This window comes from Astatotilapia calliptera, chromosome 16 (genome assembly GCF_900246225.1).
Source record: "Astatotilapia calliptera chromosome 16, fAstCal1.2, whole genome shotgun sequence".
Lineage (NCBI taxonomy): Eukaryota > Metazoa > Chordata > Actinopteri > Cichliformes > Cichlidae > Astatotilapia > Astatotilapia calliptera.
This window is the reverse complement of record NC_039317.1, coordinates 2,123,868-2,145,541: the sequence shown is the minus strand read 5'-3', so window position 1 is coordinate 2,145,541 and position 21,674 is coordinate 2,123,868. Positions and strand designations below refer to the sequence as shown.

Below are 21,674 nucleotides of genomic sequence, written 5' to 3'. Positions count from 1 at the left end.
TCGTCTCGAGGGGAAACCACGGAGCGCAATCGGGTTTTGGAGTTGTCACCTCCTCACTGTTTATGGACACGTGTGTCGGACTCGCAGAGGAATCGCCACGGGAGCCACAGTGCTGCATTTGTACATGTTGTTTTTTCCACTCACTATAAATAAATCCCGTCCTTCACGTCACACACGGGTAGTGTGTAGTGAGCTTTTTGGACATTAAGAAAATAATTCGAATTGTAACCGTGCTGAGGGCAAGTTCCAGCTTTGAGCCGTTTGGTTTGGGCGGTCCGGGCGAGGAGGATGCGGCTGCCTCCCTGGGAGCTCTTGTTGCCTGGTTTTTCTTCATAGGCGGACAGTTTCCCCACCGTCGTTTGCTGCTCACTTGTTGGACCCTCCACTTCAGGGAAGAAGGCTTCCTCGCCATCGGCACCCTACCCCATCTTTTCTAACTCCTTCAACGTCTGCTGAGTCAGCAGACAAAGTAACTCAGACTCCACCATAGTTGTAACACCACTTGCTATTAACAAGATGAAGGCCGTTTCTTCCCCACTCACTAGCAATGCTAAGCCAGCTGAAAGTAGAGAGAAAGGTTTTGTCTAACCCGTCCACTGTGGGTTTCTCTGGGCCAGTGGGCCTGGAGACTGTTAGTTCACTGTCAGCCGTCCCTGTAGTTACTAATTGTGAAGCTGTTGTGAGTAACCGAGGCATTTTGTCACTACCTGCTGAAACAGTGACTGTTCATTCTGGGCAGGAGAGTTCAGGGAGTGATGGAAACTATTTTTCTTGTGCTCATTCTGACTGGAGTGTTTAAACTAGAGCCCATTAATAGGCTGTGCATTCTCAGACTGTTTGTGTGGCTGTTAACCTGCTGCCTTAAAGTTAGTAACTGAGGCAGAACATGGTTCTGGAACAACCGCCTTCGACCTTGGCGAGGGGATCAAGTGAGCTAATTCAGCGGACTGTGTAGCTTTTTTAGTGGACTTTGAAATCGCACGTGCTGAATTAGAGCACTCAGGGAACGCTGAGTTGTGGCCAGAGCACTCAGAGCTGCCAGCTCAGCATGAAACTCAGCAATTAGCTCAGTCAGCTGCTCAACTTCACCCATAAACGTCACTACAGTCAGTAGCTCAGTTTCCAAGAGCTCAGTCCCTAGTGCGGTCTTTTGCTCCTTACATCAAGATTCAAGGCTCTTTATTTGTTATATGCAGAGTCATACGAGTGCAACACAGTGAAATGTGTCCTGAACTCTCCTTTGACTGTGCAAAAAGACAATATATACAATAAATAAATTAAATAGATTCAAAATCTGAAAATGTACATTGTGTGAATACAATGTTAAAGTGTCTTGTGCCATATTAGCACCCCAATGTATTGTCACAGCAGTGCAAGTAAACAACTGACCAGAGTAGTGTAAATGTACAAAGTAATATGTGCAGTAGTGCTACTCACAAATGGCACCATTACAAACTCCAGCTGCTGCAGCATCTCAGCGAGGATGACCCCGATCGGTGCACAGAATTTGCAGAATAATAACAAACAAAACCACCGCTATTGGTCTGACACTAACCCACATTGGATGGATCCCTCCAAGACTGTTGGAACAACAAAAGTGATGGTTTGGTGTGGTATATGGGGCACAACGATAGTGGGTCCATTCTTCATCAATGGAAACCTCAAGGCCACTGGATATTTGAAATTGCTACATGATGATGTGTTTCCCTCTTTGTGCACTGAAGCTGGCACGTTCCCTCAGTTTTTCCAGCAGGATGGTGCACCACCACATTATGGGTGCAGGTCCGAGCATTCCTAGATGAACAGTTTCCTGGAAAGTGGATTGGTCGTCGTGGGCCAGTTGAATGGCCACCAAGGTCTCCCTATCTGACCCCCTTAGACTTTTATCTTTGGGGTCATCTGAAGGCAATTGTCTATGATGTGAAGATACGAGATGTGCAGCACCTGGAACTACGGATACTGGATGCCTGTGCTGGCATTTCTCCTGTGGTGTTATTATCAGTGTGTGAAGAGTGGGAGAAGAGGGTTGCATTGACAATCCAACCCAATGGGCAGCACATTGAACACATTTTATAAATGGTCAGAAACTTGTAAATAACTCATGAAAGAATAAAGTTACGTTGAAACCAAGCACACCATTGTTGTTCTTGTGACATTACCAATAAGTCTGATGTGTCACAAGTTAAGTTTCCAGTCACCTTTCTCACTCACTGTGTGTTAACAGACCTCTCTGCATTGAATCATATCTGTTATTAACCTCCGTCTCTCTTCCACAGCATGTCTTTATCCTGTCTTCCTTCTCTCACCCCAACCAGTCACAGCAGATGGCCCCGCCCCTCCCTGAGCCTGGTTCTGCCGGAGGTTTCTTCCTGTTAAAAGGGAGTTTTTCCTTCCCACTGTCGCCAAAGTGCTTGCTCATAGGGGGTCATATGATTGTTGGGTTTTTCTCTGTATCTCTGTACAACATAAAGCGCCTTAAGGGACTTTTGTTGTGATTTGGTGCTATATAAATAAAAATGAATTGAAGCTTTTCAGAACAGTTGACCTCTGACCTTGAGATCATGGTCACTAAGATTCAAACATGTCTGACACTGTTGGTAGATACACCTATAGTAAGAATTTGAAAATCCTACATGGCTTCGTTCTCAAGTTATCACATTCACAAACTTGGGAGACGGCGTGGCCCACTCGGCAGGGTGGTGACAAAACCCCATCAGCCTTTTAGGGCTGAGGTGAAAGAAGGGCTTTTTCTGGATCATGTTAGCTAGTGTTAGCGTACCTGCTAAGATAAGAATAGAACAAATAGAGCAGCATGCAGCCATGCTACTCAGTACCCGGAGCTATAAGAGCACAGCAGATTTATAACTGACCTTGATGAATCTCTGGGCTTCTTCATAAACTTCACCAAGTGGCGTCACTGTTAGAAAAGCTTCTGTGTGATCTGAAAGGCAAACACAGTAAAAGTTAAGAAAGCTACCACTGGCTACAGCAAGCATTTGCAGGGTTTCCTCAGTAATATGTGATTAACAGCTTCATCCAAGTATTGTGTGGGAAAAATGCAAATATGACAAACTGTAAATGAAACTCTTGTGAGTGACACAGGTTTGCTCACAGAAAGACGTGCTGCTCTTGTTATTCACATCCTTCAGGATGACTTGAGCTAACACTTTTTAAATGTTAGCCTAAAAGCTGCCTCAGGCTGCAAGTACAAACCGACCTGTTCCAAACAAAACCACATTGAGTCTCAGGCTGCGATCCAGGCTTTTGAGAATCTGCAGGGCGATTCTGCGGGCCGAGCGGAGAGACTCTCCCTTCATGGATTCGGACGTGTCCAACAGCAGGATGACTTCATCTGCGTCTGAACTGGAGCTGACCTCAAAGTCTGGATAGAAAACCAACATGCAGGCCTAAAGGGACGGAAACAAGATGGCTGAACAAAAAAGCAGCATTTTTAGAGTGACAGGAGGAGAAGACAAAGAGAGCGACAGACAAACCTGGCTGTCCTTGTCAGGGTGTTTCTCCACCCACATCCTGGGCAGGTGGACGTCAGACAGCATGATGGACAGCTGGAATCCATCTGGACCCATGATCTGTCCTGGCAGCACGCTCACCACTGCCTTACAGTCGGTTTTCTACATGACCACAAACATTAAAGAGCAAAAAATGATTGGTTTGCATGCAATAAATCCATATTTGTAAACAGCAGTTTGGTTTAAACTTTGAGGTAAAACAATTAGTGGTATGGTCCACCCAGCTTTCCTCTGACTGGACACAGACAACAGGTCAAATAGAAATGATTTCCAACTAAAATAGAGTCACAGTAAACAAATATTAACAATCGAAATCTTTAAATAGAATGAATGACGGTGTTTTGGAAAGCTGTAAATGAAGAACAAACGGCAACAAGTATAATAATGATTGTAATTATTGTTATTACTAGTAGCAGAATTCATTTTAACGACTTCTGATTCAATTCCAAATGCAGCCAGGTTGTCATTTGTTCACATGCTCGATCAGAGGGACTTAAATCCCAAAAGATTTGGATGATACGTAACTAATAATAATCTGCATGAACAGTTGCAGTCTGGTCTTCGCCGCCCCACAGCACTGAAACTGTGCTGATAAAAGTAACCAATGATCTTCTCATGGCAGCCGACTCTGGTTTACTCTCCATTCTTATTCTTCTCGATCTGACTGCTGCTTTTGATACCATTTCTCACTCAATTCTCCTCAGTAGGCTCGCCTCCTTCGGTCTCTCCCATATCCCACTAGCCAGGTTTAAATCACTCAGTTTATTCGACTTAAATCCTTCACTTCTCAGCCCTTTCCTCTGGTTGCAGGCGTGCAGGGATCTGTCCTGGGGCCTCTTCTTTTCATTATCTACCATCTTCCACTTGGACACATTTTTTGTAAATAAAATATTCAGTTTCACTGCTTAAATGTAAAATAAAAAGCCAAATGACCTTCATCTTGACTTGGTGAGTGATACATTGCAGGCTGGAGATCTCATAGGGCATTTCAGCTGACAGGTCCAAGGTGAACTCTCTGAGAGCAAAGGAACAGTGATTGAACAACCCCAAACCAAAAACATGAGGATACACGAAATAATGAAGCTGTAAATACTGCAAAGCTGTTGTTCAGTTCTTAACAGTTTGGAGGTGGATATGAGCAGACGAGGTTCAGACTGGTTAACAGAAATGCTTCATTTCGCTCACCTCACACTCGCAGCTTCATCAGTTACACACACCTTCTCCACACTGACCTGTGGAGTGACGTTTAAAGTCATATTTGTCATCAAAGCAAACTCTGATTCAATCATGAGCCGGACAGGATCTCTGTTACCTGTGTGGTCTGGTTGAGGGATGCACTCTCCTGCCACGGAGCCACGCTGCCGGGCAGGGAGAAGAGAATTGTGCCGTCCCTGACGATCAGCTCGGAGACAAAGGTCACTTTGATGAGGACAGTTGCACCAGGGGGCAGGTTACCCACACTGATGGTGAACACATCCTGCAGTGAGGATACAGACCATGTCACAACCAGCGGCGGCTAAAAGGGCCTACATAACACCAGGAGACGCTAAACAGCTCTGGACCCGCATGATGAGTGTGTGTGTGTGTGTGTGTGTGTGTGTGTGTGTGTGTGTGTGTGTGCGCGTGTGTGTGTGCGTGCTTAGACGTACAGGTGCATCCTGGTCCATGAGATAAGCTCCATGTCCTTTCTCAATAGCCTGTTTGTACTCCTTGCGAGCTTTTTCTTTCTCCTTCACCTGAGAAACAAACATCCATTGGTTTGCTCACGTTGTGTTGAACAGCACAGGCTTTATATACACGATAGACGTAGTGCCTCAAACTGAGCAGCTTTACTATTCATCGTTCATCTTTTGAATCCAAATGTCACGAGCACAGGGCTGTGAAATGAGAGAACCCACGTGCTTATTGGTCAACAAATTGTGACTCACAAATCATTAGCCAATGAGCTCATGAGAACTTCAATGTCCAAAATAAACCTAAATGTTGCATTTGATAGATCAAACTAGCAAAAGAGCGAGTGAGCTGAAGGGTGATGTAGTCACAGCCTGAAGTCTTTTACAAACCCGGCTGCTTCAAGGCTCGTTGATGTTGGCAGAACTTTGTGGAAAACACTAAAGAATGCTTTTCTACTCCCTCCAGCGTCAGAGTACTGGGTATTATCAACAGACTGCTGGGCTTTGACAACAACAACAGGAATAATAAAAGATCCTGTTATGCTTTGGTCACATTTTCATGAATAAAAAAAATAAAATAAAATAAATAAATAATAAAATAAATATATATATATATATATATATATATATATATATATATATTTTAGGGGTGCAACGATACTTGTATAGATATTGAACCGTTCGATACAGTGCTTTCGGTTCGGTACGCATATGTATCGAACAATACAACATTTTTAATTTATTTTATCAACTTTCCTTCTGACGATGCTGTCTGTGTTGAGCGCTCAGTGGATCTGCGTTCGACTACTCCGCCTAGGCTGCACTGTCGAGCGCAGATCCACTGAGCGCTCAACACAGACAGCATCGTCAGAAGGAAGAGCGCAGGGCAAGCTAGCGAGACAGAAGTTAAGCTCTCCTTGCAACATGGCAAATTGAACCTCCCCCACCCTCATTCAGATCTGGCGTTTGGAATTATTTTGGTTTTCATGTGACGTATGACCCTGAAGGTAAGCGAGTCATGGACTAAAGTAAAACCCGACGTCCCGGAGCTAGCGATTTTGCCAGTCAGGCTACCAAAATCTATCTCTTCCCTGCCCGTCGGGCTATTGTAGGAAGGAAAAATATATGTCAATGCTTTTGCATTCTTTCAGAAATGTAGCTGGGTAATTATGTCATTGGCATCGGTGAGCCACTGTCAATATGTGACATATTGAAATCGTGTTTGAATTTGCGCTTGTTTTTTTGCTTTCACTTTGCAATCGCGCGAACTGTGTATAGAGAGCGACAGCACTGATCTGTGAGTGATGATAATTTGTGCACCAATTCCTCTGACATCGTCTTATCAATCGTTAGCTTACTATGCAAACATGACAAGTGAAATCTCCCGCAGCTTAAACATGTGAGAGGTTGATCGCGCAGAGCATCGCTGAGCTTATGTGAGTGTGTGTAAAAGCAGCAGGATTTATATTTGACTACGATGACCTGGATGATTGAGAACCTTCACAGACAGATATATATTTTAGTTCTGCTGAGCCAAATAAGACAGGTCAGGGTGAAGAAGTGACAGCCAAAGAAAAGCTTACCACAAAACGGAGAAGTTATGACAAATCAGACTATAAGGCAAAAAGAAAGTGCAGCTTTATGGTTTCATGGACAAAAGAATTTCTGTGGCTGCAACATGACGAGCTAAATAACCAGGGCTGCACATAAGTGGTCCGCAGGTGCGCATTCGCTGTCAAAACAAAAGACGCGCACAAGATAAGAAGTTGCAACGCGTGTTTGTGTACATAAGATTTTCAGGAGGAGGACAGACATTTGTTTAGAACTCTTAAAGATGTCGAAGAAGTTCCTTTAAGCAATTACTGTGATGTTCCTCCACCTCCAAACAAATGTCAGAAGGAGTCCGAACCACAAAAGAAGCACGTATTCTCGGAAAAGTGTTTGCAGGAGGTGAGCTGGCTTCAAACAAATGATGAACGCACAGAGATGTGGTGTGGAATGTGCCGTGAAAATTTAATAAATGACAAATTAAAAAGGCATGAACATTTTTTTTGTATTGAAAAAATATTGAACCGTGACACCAAAGTATCGAACCGAACCGTGAATTTTGTGTATCGTTGCACCCCTAATATATATATAAATAGAGAGAGTTTGACAGGTGTTTATATTGTAATTCACAGAAACAGGAAATGAAAACGTTCAGACGGTGAACTAGTATTTGAATAACGCTCCGTTACCTGTCCCACGACATGCTTCCCGTTGATGAAAGCTTCAAACCCACACACTGCAGCTGAATCATCTAGAGGGAAAACATACTTTGCCTCAATGGGCACTGAGCTCAGATTTGTGTATTTCTGGAAGATGATGACCTAAGAAGGACACAGACGATCACATCAAATGTCAAATCGTATGTCAGCAAGCTAACAATGAAAAACACTGAAACGACTCGATGTGCCACCGTTACCTGCGAAAGCAGATCCATCAGTTTACACTTCACATGAACGGCCTGCAGAGGGAGCTGCTGACCAGCGCTGTCCAACAGTCCGGCGGTCACCTCTTCCAAGGGGTTTTTACTGCTTTCAAACATATCATCGCCTAAACTGAGCTCTACACACAGAAACAAGAGACGAAACAGTGCAGAATGACGTGGTTAGCTTCATTTCTATCTTTCAGCTTCATAATTATAATTCGCACATAGCAGACCGTGCTGACAAAGGATTTCCACTAATCTCATAGCTGTTCAGAGACTGTCAGTCCCATCCTGACCAATAAACACAGTCCTCTCACATAGACGAAGCCACCGGAGCAGGATCTCGACACTTCTTTAGACTCGGCCTGCATGGCAACAAACCTGTAGCTGAGGGCCCAACCAACATCCTGCACGTGCAAACAAACACTTTGAAGAGCTTGACAAAAAACTGTTGTTGTGTCGTTTCACCAACTCTACATGCAAAGGTTTTGTGTCTTTCTACGATAAACTAAAAAGTGCTTTGAGTAAAGAAGTCCATCTGTAAATTATAAGCTGCATCTAATGAATGACATCACTGTTTACCTTTAAAGACAGCTGTGCAGCAGTGACATGTTATATCTGGTGGTGTTACTGGTTAACCCCACTGGGATCAGTCTGGGCTTAATGTGAGTAGATGCAAGTCTGGAGTAAGTGTCATAATCCTGGGTGGCTTCCTTTTGGAGTTTTCAGACCTATGAACTTGATCTTGAGGTCAAGGGTCACTGATGATTTTTAGCACTTGAGGTTCAAATTTAATTCTCAGCTTACTGGAATTATAAACTTGGTGACGATGCTACCACATGAGCCTTTTACAGCTGAGGGGTAAAAACGTATGAAAGCTCAAGTTCAACCACTAAGCTGAGCGCACTGTACTCTCACGTTCATCGCCATAAATAAGAGCCGATCAAAGGCGCAGCTGTCCAGTGCTCACCTTCAGCAGAACAAGGAAGACAGAGCTCAGGTGACATGTCCACGGCAGGAGTGAAGGCCTTTAGCTGGTCTCCTTGGATGCTGAACTGAACCACATACTTGAGTTTCACCTGATCAGGACTGTATACCACATACTCATCATCCTGGAGGACACAAGAGTGGATGTATGTTTGTGTGCGTTAGTGAAGTGAACCTAGTGTGACAACAGTTAAATATTCAGCAAAGAACAATAATTCAGCTTATGGGCAGTAAGTGTTTTCTTCTGTCTGTTTATCCGTGTGCATGTAAACGCTCACACAGTCCTACTGTACCTCAAACTCAGAGGGAGTGTTTGGAGCGCGGCGGACTCCGCGCACGCTGTCGTATCCGTCGGGAGCCTGCTTCAGCAGGACGTCCGTCCTGTAGACCTGCCTGCAACGTCCCAACGCAACGTCACACACCAACAACAACCGGGAGCCATCCGTCACGCCGGGCTTGGAGTATTTCAGACTGGTGCTGTGGATGGAAAACGTGACTGTGTTGCTGCCATCTTGGTTCAGAGATATCAAAACTCCAATAATAACAAGTGAAAGCTTTTATTACTGCAGGTCAGTGTTTGCTTTACATTCAGAGGAAACTCTACAACCAGAGGACTGAAAACACTCCACAGCGTATGAACCTCACAGCCCTTCTTAGGGAACCAAGGAGAAGATGCTGAGGCGTGCAGATTACACAAGATCACGTTAAAACAAGTGGCAACAAGTCTCATGATCTTATTCAAAGCGTTATTGGTTCAAAGCGTTGCCGATGCGCACGTAGTCGGGGGAGAGGTGCAAGACTGAGTTCAGTGGTGTTGGGAATCAAAATCAATGGAACCATCAGATTTGTGTCCAGATTGTAACACGTCTCTCGTCCTTGAACTAGTTCTTCATACTTGCCTTATGTGTCGTATTACACTTTTCACTCAATGGCAAACTGTCAATGAATGAGGGGCGGCTCAAGACTTTTGCACAGCAGCGTATGTGTCAGACACACAAAGAAACTGGTCAAATTGGGATTTTCGACTAACCTCAGGGAATCACTAAAGTAGATCCCACCGCCCAGTTTGCCGACGTCGGTTCTTTCTATGCCGTGGTGCTCGACTCCCACACGGGGCAGCAGCAGGCCACTGAAGAGGAGGACACAAACACAGCTGCTGTTTCACTACACACATTAAAGACACACAATTCATATGAAAGTAAAGATATCGTTATGTAAAGGAGGTCTGCTCAAATCGAGCTAAATGATTGGACGGCGTTTCCTAATACAGATGGACACAAGACGTACAGCCGGAGCCAAGTCAGCTGATCTTAACCCAGCTGAGCGTTTCATTGGCTGAAGACTTTGGCTCACAAACAAACAGCGATTGAAAGCTGCTGCAGTGAAGGCACAGCATGACAAAGGAGGAGGCTCGCGTCTGGTGATGTCCATGAATTCAACACTTCAGGCTGTCAGTGCCAGAAAAGGCGTTTCAACAATTACTTTCACTTGTTTCGTTTGTCCAATGACGTCTGAGCCCCTGAAATGATGAGATTGTGTTCCTCACATCTTTTTGTTCCACCCTCTGAATGAAAGCTGAAAGTCTGAACTTCATTACAAATTCATTGTGATAAAAAACCAAACCTGTCTCTGTCCAAATATTTATGGACATAATGTTTATCTAAAGTGAAAGAATAAGAGAGAGGACAGGTGAAAAAACGACATGTTTCAAAGTGATGTGATAAACACATCGTGCGTGTCTGTATACACGATAAATGTGAAACCACTAACAACATTTTCAGGTGACTGTTGTTGTGATTTGGGGCTGTAGAAATAAAGCACTAAACATCCAGAGACACGGTGTCCGGCTGAAATCCACCTGGCCAGTCAGTGTCCTTAACCCTTTAGGACCTACCATAGAACCAAGTCCACCAGAGCTTATAGTATATTTTTACATGCTGTGGAGCCATTTTTGGGAGCATTTCAAGTTGATATACATCAATACAACCATTATAGCCCAGATTTTAATAATATGTCTGCATTAAGTGCATAGTAATTACATAAATTGCAAAAAAGTGCAATAAACTACAAAAAAACTGAAAATCGCTTTTGTTTTTTTAACATATATTTCTAGTTAGAGAAATTTAAGAGGCTTATCCCTCAAAACTGTAAATACAAAAAAGTTGCACAAAATAGTTTCCCACCACAGGAAATTTATTTTGAGTGTCTTCATAGTTTTGTTTTTGAAATACACCAATTTTTATATACTGCAGGAAAAACGAAAATAAATATTATAGTGCAAATTTGCAAAAAGCAGCATGTGCATCAAAATAAACTATTTCCAGCAGTGCAATATGAGTCCTCAGCATCCCAGAAACGACACAGAAAGTCATAAAGTCAAAGATAACTTTTAAAAACACCAGTATAGGCTCATGAGGCCCTGATGGTAAAAACTACATTTCCGCGAAAAATGACGTCACTTCCGGTTTCGGGCAGGACATGCGGTCATGTGATAGTTCACGCTGATGGACGTAGGAAGTGTTACAAACAGCTGATCGGATCGGCAAAGCGTGTTTCTGGAATATTATGTTTTTGTTGCTGCAAGCGCTTTTTATGCAGTTTTTGCAAAGCTATATGTGGAAGGAAACTGTGACCGAGGACAAGCTGATGGCATCAGATGTAAGTACAACTCCTCCGGTTTCATATGCAAAAAAAATTATTGCGCTAGCTCACGTGGTTGCAGAGCTACCGGGATTTAAAAATAGTTACACAAAACAGAGCGTGCCCGCTCCGACCGGCTCTAAAGGGTTAAAGACAAATCACAGTTTCCTGTAACTGGTTAAAAAGCGAGACATGTCTCACAACAGACAACAAACCTTTGGTGTGACCCAAAGTGTCACAGTCCTGGGTCGTGTGTTTTGATTTTGGTATAATTATTGAGCTTTCATCGTGGTTTATCATTACCAGTCTTTTGGTTTAAGGTTCTGTATTTCGAGCTCTAGTAGTTCTTTGTTCTGTAATTTCTAGTCCTTAAGTTTTGTTTCTGTGTTTCCTGTTTTATTTTGATAGTCCCTGTCCTGTGTGCAGCGTGTTGGTTTTGCTTCTGTTGTCTAGTTAGGTCTGATTTGTCCCAGCTGTGTTTCCCTCTCCCATTCCCCGATTGCTCCGGTGTTTATTCGAGCCCTGTGTTTTTGTTGCTCTGTGTCGTGTTGTATCCTCATGTGAGTTCTGTCTGCCTGTTTATCTTCCCCAGTCTAGTTAGTTTTCTCTTCGTTTCCTGTCCAGCAAATAAAGTTGAGTTTTGTCACCTTGAGTCCTGCTGCACGCACACCATGACAGCAAGCTGTTGTTGCTCTTCTTAGAATCCAAGCACACGGGATTCTGTCCCATTAAGTTTCCATTCATTATTCCCACACAGCATCACAGATCTGCACTCGCAGCAGAACACAGGCAGAGATGTCCTGGTAGCTTATCAGTTAGATTACATGTAAATACAATAAACACAATAAATACAGAAAACCTTTGTTTTTTCCTTCAGTCTTTGATCTGATTGGTTGACATATTAAATCAAACGTGTTCATGCAAACGGACTAAGACGTCCACACGGTTGTGTTTTATCCCCAAAAGTTGAATAAAATTAAATACTGACGGCCACAAGTCGCCCCCTCCCCAAAGATGCATCTATGGCATAAATGTTCCTCATTAACTCTCAGTTGACCTCTGACCTTCAGGTCAAGGTCACTACTACATGCAGCTATGGTATCAATTAAAGTTATCATGAAGTTTCCAGACAACTTTGACCTCGAGGTCAACGTCACTGAGATCCAGACTCATCGAGATATTTGGTAGCTGCAGCTAAAGTGTTTAAATTCCCCACAGCGCCACGTTCTTGACTTGTTGTTCACGCCACCCGCCTGCCTGCCCACGGCGGGTGACTACAACACCCTGACGACATTCAGACTTTGTTTCAGTGTATATGAGAGTGTCAACCACAGCTCGATGCGACGAGCTAAGTCTCTGAATGGACGGCTTTACAGAAGAGTTTTGTCGATGTGGGTTCAGCTTGAAGTCCGTTTTCTTACAGTGAATCAGGTATGAGACAAACGACAGGATCAGTTGTTCTCACCGAGACAGGATTCCCACAAAGTTGTTGGGACTGGAGGAATGGAGGAGTGGCTTAACATTCCCCAGCTCGCTCTTAAAGGTCTGAAGCTCCACCCCTCGGCCGACACGCACAATCTGCTGGATCTGCACCCTGCTGCGAAACACAGATTAAAGCGAGGGAACATCTGTGAAAGAGATCTTTGTGTCGTTGCATACAGAAGACATGCTCCAGAAAACTGAAGACAGATCATTGTGAACACGTTGGCTCGTTTACCTCTGCAACGACCGGCTTCTGACAGCAGGGATAATAATACATTTGATTTAAAAGCGCCTGTCAAAACACCCAAGGACGCTGTACAGCAAATAAACAGGCATAAAAACATGAAATATACACAATAATAAGAGCAGCAGACAGAAAGTTTAAGTTCATGGATGAGTTATATGGAGTAGGCAATTTTCAACAGGTGGGTTTTAAGGTTGGACTTAAAAAGAGGGAATAAAGTGTTTCTGAGGTCGGGGGAACTCCAAAGTGAAGGGGCAGAGCACCTAAAAGCACTCCTCTCCCTTATCTTCCCTGCTTTGCTTCTTATGTCCTTGTCTTGTCTCGTGCTTTTTTCACTTCCCTGGAACACTCTCACAGTCTGTGTCTAAAACCTAAAAGAGAATTATGGCTTTGATCAACTGGTCTCTGGATGCTATTGACACCCTTTAACGAGAAGTCTGGGCTCGGGAGAGCCCGAGTGCCCTGGAGGGACTTTCCCTGCCGGATACACGATGGACGGGTGGCAGAGGATCGTGTGCTTGGCGGGACTGTCGATCGAGGACGCTGAAGATATCTACCTATTCAGAACCATGATAACAGGGTTCTTGCTGATCAGAGCTGGCTTGGCCCTGGCTTATCGGAGAATTAAGAGAGCGGAACCGGCTGTTCAAACCCCCACAAGGCTGCCCGCTGGGATTGGAACGACAGGTGCGACTTCTCAGAAAGGGCTCACTGAAGGCAGCATGGTTACGAGCTTGGAGGCGCTAACGGCTGCAGTGAATGCTCAGAATAACACCTCTGAGCATATGTTGGATTACATCAGGGAAGAATCCACTCGGAACAACACCTCTGGGTAGAAGCTGGATTACATCGCAGATCAGTTGGCTGCGGTTGTGAGGTCTCAGAATCTGCTATGTGAGCAAAAGACTGAAAAGATCACGGAACTGAAGGTAAATAACATCATGGAGAAACTCGCAGCTATTAACGGGAGATTGAGACCAGTGTCGGTGTCGGAGTGTTAAAAACGGCTTGAAATTCTCATGAGTTGTTTGTAAAAGAAAAACCACCATTATAATGCGGAGACCCCTTCAGCGCCAGCTGTGGGCTCAAGGCCGGAGCCGAACAACACCCTGATAACGACTGTGTTGAGTCTGTTCCTTCCCATTCCCTGCAAGGCCACCTGGGTTGGCTGGAAGACTGTTTACTTAGCCTGGCAGGGCGAAGGACACTGTCTCCGCTGAACTCTGGACACGCACACACATACACTTACACTGATAAGCACACACTCATCCCCCTCCCTTTCCAAACGCCTTGGATGCTTGTTTCCTGCGGGGGAACACGGCGGGTCGGTGTGCCGCGCTGGAATGGTAGCACTGTGCAGGGCGGCTGCTGTGTTCGCTTCGGATTACTCCTCACCTCCCACCCAATCCTGTGGCTTGTCATGTCTTTCACAAAGTTGTGCTGTGGACATTTATGTGCTCTCTGTGCAGAGGAGTTTCTTTGTTTCCTGTTCTCGTGCTGTCCTGCCATGGAAGCACAGCATGAGCAGAGGTCTCTTTTTTTCCTCTTGTACTTTCCCATTGTAGTGTACATTTCAGTGTTTTTCTGTAACGCTACCGATCTCCGACTTGTCTCCCCATGTGATGTCTGTGTTGTGTGTGTAAGGTCGGGGGGGGGGGTCCCATTTCACTGCAGGGCAACCTGCATGTGGCGAATAAAGCTTTGATCGATTGGTGTATATATAGTGACAGCGGAGATGGAGGAGGGTGTGTGGAATGCAGCAGCTATTCCTGAGTGACCACGAAACGTCAAAACAACATGAAATCCTGTGTGTTGGGTCCTTATCACAATATGTCACCATGAATTTGAATGTGTCGCTGTTACTTAATCCTCGTTTGGAAAGTGGACATGAAACTACCTGTCCTGCAGGAGATCGGTCACAGCCTGAAACTCGGAGCTACTGGGGGGAACCGTCTCAACGCTGCACCTCAGAGCTCGATACTTCCCCACAGTGGAAGGGGCGGGGCTCCTCAGAGTCATCTCACTTGCATTCAGAACATCTCGGATTAACTGGAGGAAATCAAATCGTTGTTTTGTGTTAGTCTAAAGATACAAAGAGAACACAGAGGCTGAGCTGATCGATATCATGGACTTGTGCACTGGAGTGGGGGGATTTGTGATGTTGTCCAATCATCATCCTCCTCTGGCCCTTCAAACACACTTTTAACCTTTGAAGTCGTCGTGTATTTTTTTTCTTTAATGTTTTCTACAAATGTGTGATGATATCTGAGACACAGGACAGAGCCAGGAAGCACTCAGCTTACACCAGTGCTGCGGCGCTAGCTTGGTTAGCATTTTACTGTGTTAATATGTTTTAGTAGCAAAAGCTGAAAAGTTCTTAAGAGGAACAGTGAACCGGAATAGCTGAAGCCCAAACATCTCTGGATAAATGAAGAAATGCATGCTGGGATTGTTTTGGTCGTCTGTAGTGTATGTCGCAGTGCACAGGACGGTCAGGTTGACTAACGTTTATCCACCTGTTCGACATTTTCTAAACCAATTTTTTATATTTCAGCGTAAAAGCGATCAAAAAATTGTGAAAGGTTTTTGTGAAAAAGCTCCATCTCCTGGTGGAGTTAAAGGGTCGTAGTTCATAGTGCAACGTTCCTCCTTCAGAAACACTCCCAGCAGCTGGGAGAGGCCTTATGTGTACTTTACATCACGTGCCTCACATTGACCTTTAAGATTTTATGGAACTGTTTCTTACATGTGTCAAAGCGGTGGAACCAGTCGGTGCTCTCGTGTTTTTGCAAGTTGTATTGTGATAGTTTTGTTGGCTTTTCTGTCCTGGCTCAGTCACACTGCATCTCTGACAGAAATCATTCTGCAGGATATTTTTCTCAGTACGTGTGACGTCAGTGGGCGTGTCTCAGAGCCGTGTGCGTGGTACCTGACAGAGGTCCAGTTTCTGAGAGATGAGCTTGGTGCTGGGAAATATGGAGAGTTGTCTGTGTGGCAGCAGAGTGTAGACGTCCTCCAGGAGACTCATCAGCTCAGTGTGGTTTCCCTCTGTCAGCTTCTTCTGAGCCTGAAGCAACAAGCCCTCTGCCCTGCTCACCTGCACACACACACACACACACACACACACACACACACACACACGCGCATGCACACACACACACACACACACACACTATCAGGTCAGGCTGATGGGAAAGCTGCAGTTTCTCTCAGTGGTCACCGTCAGCAGCTCCACGTTTTACAAACAGAGAAACTCTTACATCATTCAGGCTGAGCTTGTCCACTGAAACTCTGAGGATGTTGTCGAGGCAGCCCAGCGCCTCGGTCCACAGCAGCTCCACAAACACACCCACTTCCTGTGATAAGCTTCCTGTGTTGAGCTTCTCTTCCAGGAGCAGCTGTCAATCAAACAGAGCATGTATCATCCAACTGCTGAGCAGCACAGATGGAGGTCTCAGATGTCAAACGTGCTACTAAGAAACAGGATTTCCCACATGTTCTCTCGTCCAGAAACATGAATTCAGTCCTTTTAGTTTAAAGCAGATTTGGACACACGTCCAAAACGCTCGTGTTTTCCTTCTATGTTACTTTTAGGAAACTTTAATCTGAGCACAAATATAAAATGTGACACGAACACATAAAGCAGAGCATCTGATGTGACGGTGACATTCTTAATTAATCTGTACTGAACTGTTATTATTCATGGTGTGAGACCCGATCCACCCACAGCTTTGTACTGTAAACTGCTGCAATACAGTTTAACAGAGAGAAAGATAGCTGTAGTAAAGGTTGATGCTTCAGGCCACAGTGGTTGGTGGGAGTGTACTTTGTAATATTGTGTCCTCTTAATATGTCAAAAATTATAACCAGTGTTTTGGTCAGTGTTGATATTCAACAATATTCCTCATTGGAAAAACTGAAGATTCATTAAACCTCAGAAAGAAAGTGGGAAACATTTTGTATTGAAGAAAATGTCTTTAAACTTTAATTCTTCAAATAAAAAACGAGTGAAGTAAATAAAGGTGAGTCTAAAAGCTGAGAGCAAAGAGCAAAGATGTGATGCAATATTCATCAGTGAGTGTGTCAGACCTGCTGCAGGGGCGCAGAGCCCATCTCACAGGCAGAAGGAGGAAACCTGCTCTGCCTCCGCAGACCTGAAGCCTCCAGGCTGTCTCTCAGGGCCTGGAACACCTCCAGAGCTTCCTCTGAGGTGGACAAAAACACCAGCTTGTCCCTCACGGCCTTCTTCTGTGAAACACAAGTATGTGTGCAAAAAAAGACACAAAATCAAAGGTCTATGCAAGCAGTGACATGTGATTGTGCTGACAGTGCACTGTGGAACACGTCTTCCTGTTTTGCAGACAGTCCCTGCTTACTTGTCTCAGACCCGGCTGCACAGAGAACAGCAACACTGCCGTTAGTGCAGCTCGGAGGACGTCTCAAAGCTGCTCTCCATCTGAAGGACCCAGACTACGATAGTCGTCCTGACCCTCCTGCTGAGCTTATCAGTCTGTCAGCTGTTTGAGGTCACACTGAATAAAAAGTCTATTTTGAAAATATTTGAAACATCTTTTATACTGTCTATGCACACAATCCTTCAGGTATGAGCAGTGACAGATGGGCTGCTGTTGTACGGAGAAACAGGAAGTCACCAGGAGTTGGTCGTAACCCTTCTAGGTTTGGCACAGGACTCGTTTAAGCACTGCTGATGATTTCGAGCTCACCGAGCTCACCTGGGGCGCACTGACAGAGTGTGCACATGACACACAGTATTTCACCAGCACTGCGTGACACTGACACTACATTTGTGACTGATTGGTTTTTTCTGTCAGGAGATTTCATCGCACTAATATTTGTTGGACCTGAAGACGAGCAGCTAAAGAAGCAACACTACGCTCTCTGCAGGGATCCAGCTCAGCTCTCATTTCAAAAGACAAATGTACATTTATAGAGTTTCACATCAGGACACAGAAAACATGAACCAGAGTGGAGTCGCGTCAGTCTCACACATGTATACACACATGTAAAAACACTTCTTACCTCACAGAGTATATCATCCTTCCAGTATCTGACCACACGGTACTGCCGCCCCTCCTCCCCTTTGAAGCTCTGCAGCTCCAGCACACACCAACTGTTGCTGTTTACCTACAGTGCATATGTTTCATACCAGTAAGAGTCATTACAGTAATTATTGCTGTGGGAATGTCATTAGTGGTAAGCTACAAAAATGTTCTTTTACCTTTTCAAAGATCGAATACTTTGCCACTTGAAAGTCACTTTGGTCTGATGGAAGATCCGAATCAGTGTCTCTATAAATTCTGTCAAGATGAACATTTCAAACATCAGCTTTCTTCTGAGGCGCCATGACTGGAGGAAGCTTATCAGAGCAGTTATCTGCACTATTAAACCAATCTAATAACTACAGCAGCTTAGAGAACAAACAGTTCAGGTTTTTAACCAGGCCAATGTTTCCAGATCTGAAGCCAACGTGGGCGGGGCTGACAGAGAAAGCTGTCTGTGCTGCAGTTCAACGCAGTACCAGCAGATGGAGACACCTGATTTCAAGCCAACATGACAATAATCACAGTCACAATCTTTGTATTACTGTAGGCTCTACCTCACAATATAAAGACACCACTGTTGTTGTCATGTGGTGCTGTATAAACATGTAATTACATATTAGCAGCCCAGCTTTATCCTTTCTGGCACAGAAGGACGCTGGGATGTACTTCGTGCCTTTACTAGTGATTCTTGACTTTAAATATATTGTCTCCTCCTGCTGGTAAAGCAACTTCTGCTTGTGTGTCCACTTCACACTCGGCAGAGGCAAAGTGTGAAACGCACACGGTGCACCTATTACATGCCTATTACACGCCTATTACACGCCTATTACACGCCTATTACACGCCTATTACACGCGTAATCGCTCACATGAACCCAGTTTGTGTGTAAATCAGAGCAGAATGAACTTGGCTGTTAACCATGTACCACATCCAGGTTCTTGAACCAGAATCAGACACATCTGATCCAAAATATTAGATCAGTGCATCCCTGGTACTTTGTCCTGTACCGTGACAGGTCAGAGGTGTCTTCATAACTCAGGGCGTCGACATTAACAGACAGATGGTCCTAATGTAACTCACTAATAGACAGATGGCGTCTCTCACCTGAACCTGTCCAGCACATTCCCACTCCTCTCAGGACTCTCTGCCCTCTGAGTCCCACTGACACACTCCACAGGTTGGGCCCGGCCTTTTGACCCTGCAGTATGGACACACACACAGTTTAATAATTAACTCCATATCATATCACCTTGTGCACAGATCTTTGCACACACCGAGTAGCAAACAGGTTCTTATCAATTTGCACAACAGTGCTGCATCAGCTTTAAACACAATGTGAATGTGTAACACTGCACACAGCTGCACACAGCTGCACACAGCTGCACACACCCATGTTCATCTGACCTAATAAAACTAGTTCAACCTGCTGGCTGAGTCTGCTGAACATTTTTAATGTGAATGTATTTCAATCAGCGTGGGGGGACGATGTTACTGAACAGTAAAGGAAATATCAGTCATTGTGCTGCATGTGGGTAGAATTAGCAGCTTGTCTGTGTCTGTAACGCAAATTAATGGAAAAAAAATACAGAAATAAATGAAACTGTAAAGATCTGCTTAGTGGTGCTTTCTATACAGACCTATCTGCTGAGGTGCGAGCGAAGCCAGTGGAGCCGCCTTGAAGGAGGAGCGATGAAGAGGAGCTGATAAGGCAGAGGACGTGTCCAGCTTGTATTCATCCACCTGCAGGAGAACTCCTCTCTCCACACACCTGTACACGTAATCCACCCCGACCACAGGTGTGTGGTGTTTCTGAATGCTACGCAGCCTGTTGGAGCTTAGGTTGGATACATCGGTTGTCACTACCAAAGAGCACTGTGGGAAATGTAGGAAGAAATGAGAGAGAAGTCTAAGATTTTTAAATGTATTTATTGGTTTTTGGTCTCTGAACATAAAGCTGCAGAATGCACACACTGCAGCTTTGTAGCTGAAAGCACAACACAATCCAAAAGGCGTTTTGCACTGCTGGCCTGTGTTGGTCAGTCAGTGTGCAAATATATACTTTTACAAAAATAATGAATTGCTGAAGCTTCCCATCAGAAGAGAACCTAGTTCTATTAGGTCAGACTTCAGCATCTGCACCATCGTCACTAACACAGGGACGTCCTTCTGCAGAGCGAGCACTTTTGCTCACTTGTGTGCTTCTGTTGGTACCAGACAGTCGTGTGAGGCTCCATGGAAGTGCAGCCGATTCATGACCAACTATTAACTACATGTTTCTATAGATGTGGGAGAATGACTTCGATCATTCGTGGTGCAGCTCTGGCATGTTGTGAACATTATACTGAAATAGTCACGTGCTGCAGCAGGTACCAAAGAAAAAAGCTCTTTTTAAGTAAAGTTGTTTAGTAAAGTTTCATTTGAGCACTCAGCCGTGAGGAGTGCCCCCTCCCCCCGCGCTGACAGCTCACTGACCTGTTTGTTGACCACAAACGAAAGGTTGCCTCCGTGACCTGTGACTGCTGATTTCACCGTCTTCTTCTCCTTGAACGACAAACCTCTGAGCTCGAACAGCACCGAGCAGTTGTCGAACACCGCCATGTCTGGAGACGAGTCTCGCACAGCTGCGCTGAGAAAACCCTGCTGGCGCTCCCACCAACTCCTGTTAAAATGCGGAAGTAACTCTCAGCAAAAAGTATCCAACGTAACAGATCAGTTAGAGAACAGCCACGCGGGACTCGTGCTCGTTAGTAAACGACGAATACAACAAAGCATCGACACGATCAGAAACAGCAAAGTAAAGGTACTGACGAAACACCCGAAGCACGCACTCGTCCAGTGACTAACTTAAAGCGAGCAGCAACATTTAACTTCCTGTCTGGTTTGGTTTTCAAAATAAAGGTCGTGACGTTAACAGAGGCGTTTCCGTTTCCGTCCTCGAACACCTCCACGACAAATCAGTGTCGAATCAGACTGAAATGTCACATATTCAGACCTTAACACAGTGGTTCCCAAAGTTTTTTGCTGGGCCCCCTTTGTTTTACAAGAAAAATGTTCGCCCCCCGCGTGCACGCGCGCACACACACGCACAAACACATCCTCCAACCACACACGCCCATATTTTGCTCCACTGCGGTTTATTTCACACCTCAAACATTTAGTAAACAATTAAGCAAATACCAGTAATCTGCAATAAATTACAGGTAGTAATAAAATAAACTACTAACTCTTTTACGCTGCGTCCGCACCTACACGGGTATTTTTGAAAACGCAGCTGTTTTTCTAGTCTTTGGCTTGAAATGAAGTTGGTTTGGAAACATATTCAGCGATGCTTCATCTCCTGCTTTGCCTTTCTGTAGGCGCCCAGTGCTAGCAGTGTCCAAGCATTTTGTTTTTCCCCCCCCCTTTTCATACCGCGCCCCCCCTAGGGCACGGGCCCCACACTTTGGGAAGGTCTGCATTAACACATGTCACCAGATATGACAGAAACAACCTGTTTTCAACTTGATCATGTGGAGCCATCCATGTGCTAATAATGAATGTGTCAAATATCCGTATTCTGCACTAATCTGTTGCACTGTGAACTGT

General features: G+C 44.7%; 1 protein-coding gene across 3 annotated transcripts in view; it reads right to left on the bottom strand.

Moving 5' to 3' along the window:
- The window catches only part of parp4 (poly (ADP-ribose) polymerase family, member 4), a 38,233-nt gene extending 17,257 nt beyond the window's left edge, over nucleotides 1-20,976 (bottom strand). The window contains exons 1-23 of one of the 3 annotated variants that reach the window (XM_026143981.1): nucleotides 20,898-20,975; nucleotides 20,562-20,748; nucleotides 19,727-19,961; nucleotides 19,194-19,287; nucleotides 18,266-18,344; nucleotides 18,067-18,171; nucleotides 17,116-17,274; nucleotides 16,287-16,424; nucleotides 15,956-16,123; nucleotides 14,924-15,075; nucleotides 12,766-12,897; nucleotides 9,691-9,789; nucleotides 8,954-9,137; nucleotides 8,644-8,785; nucleotides 7,668-7,810; nucleotides 7,441-7,572; nucleotides 5,180-5,266; nucleotides 4,843-5,007; nucleotides 4,716-4,762; nucleotides 4,464-4,545; nucleotides 3,495-3,632; nucleotides 3,218-3,407; nucleotides 2,871-2,941 (exon numbers count right to left, since the gene is read on the bottom strand). In XM_026143981.1, the coding sequence (XP_025999766.1) occupies nucleotides 2,871-2,941; nucleotides 3,218-3,407; nucleotides 3,495-3,632; nucleotides 4,464-4,545; nucleotides 4,716-4,762; nucleotides 4,843-5,007; nucleotides 5,180-5,266; nucleotides 7,441-7,572; nucleotides 7,668-7,810; nucleotides 8,644-8,785; nucleotides 8,954-9,137; nucleotides 9,691-9,789; nucleotides 12,766-12,897; nucleotides 14,924-15,075; nucleotides 15,956-16,123; nucleotides 16,287-16,424; nucleotides 17,116-17,274; nucleotides 18,067-18,171; nucleotides 18,266-18,344; nucleotides 19,194-19,287; nucleotides 19,727-19,961; nucleotides 20,562-20,687 (2,868 nt within the window). In that variant the 5' untranslated portion in view covers nucleotides 20,688-20,748; nucleotides 20,898-20,975. Of the gene's footprint in view, nucleotides 1-2,870; nucleotides 2,942-3,217; nucleotides 3,408-3,494; nucleotides 3,633-4,463; nucleotides 4,546-4,715; nucleotides 4,763-4,842; nucleotides 5,008-5,179; nucleotides 5,267-7,440; nucleotides 7,573-7,667; nucleotides 7,811-8,643; nucleotides 8,786-8,953; nucleotides 9,138-9,690; nucleotides 9,790-12,765; nucleotides 12,898-14,923; nucleotides 15,076-15,955; nucleotides 16,124-16,286; nucleotides 16,425-17,115; nucleotides 17,275-18,066; nucleotides 18,172-18,265; nucleotides 18,345-19,193; nucleotides 19,288-19,726; nucleotides 19,962-20,561 lie in introns of all 3 variants that reach the window. The other 2 variants (XM_026143982.1, XM_026143983.1) reach the window with 2 other exon arrangements.
- Between the last annotated feature and the right edge of the window lie 698 nt (nucleotides 20,977-21,674).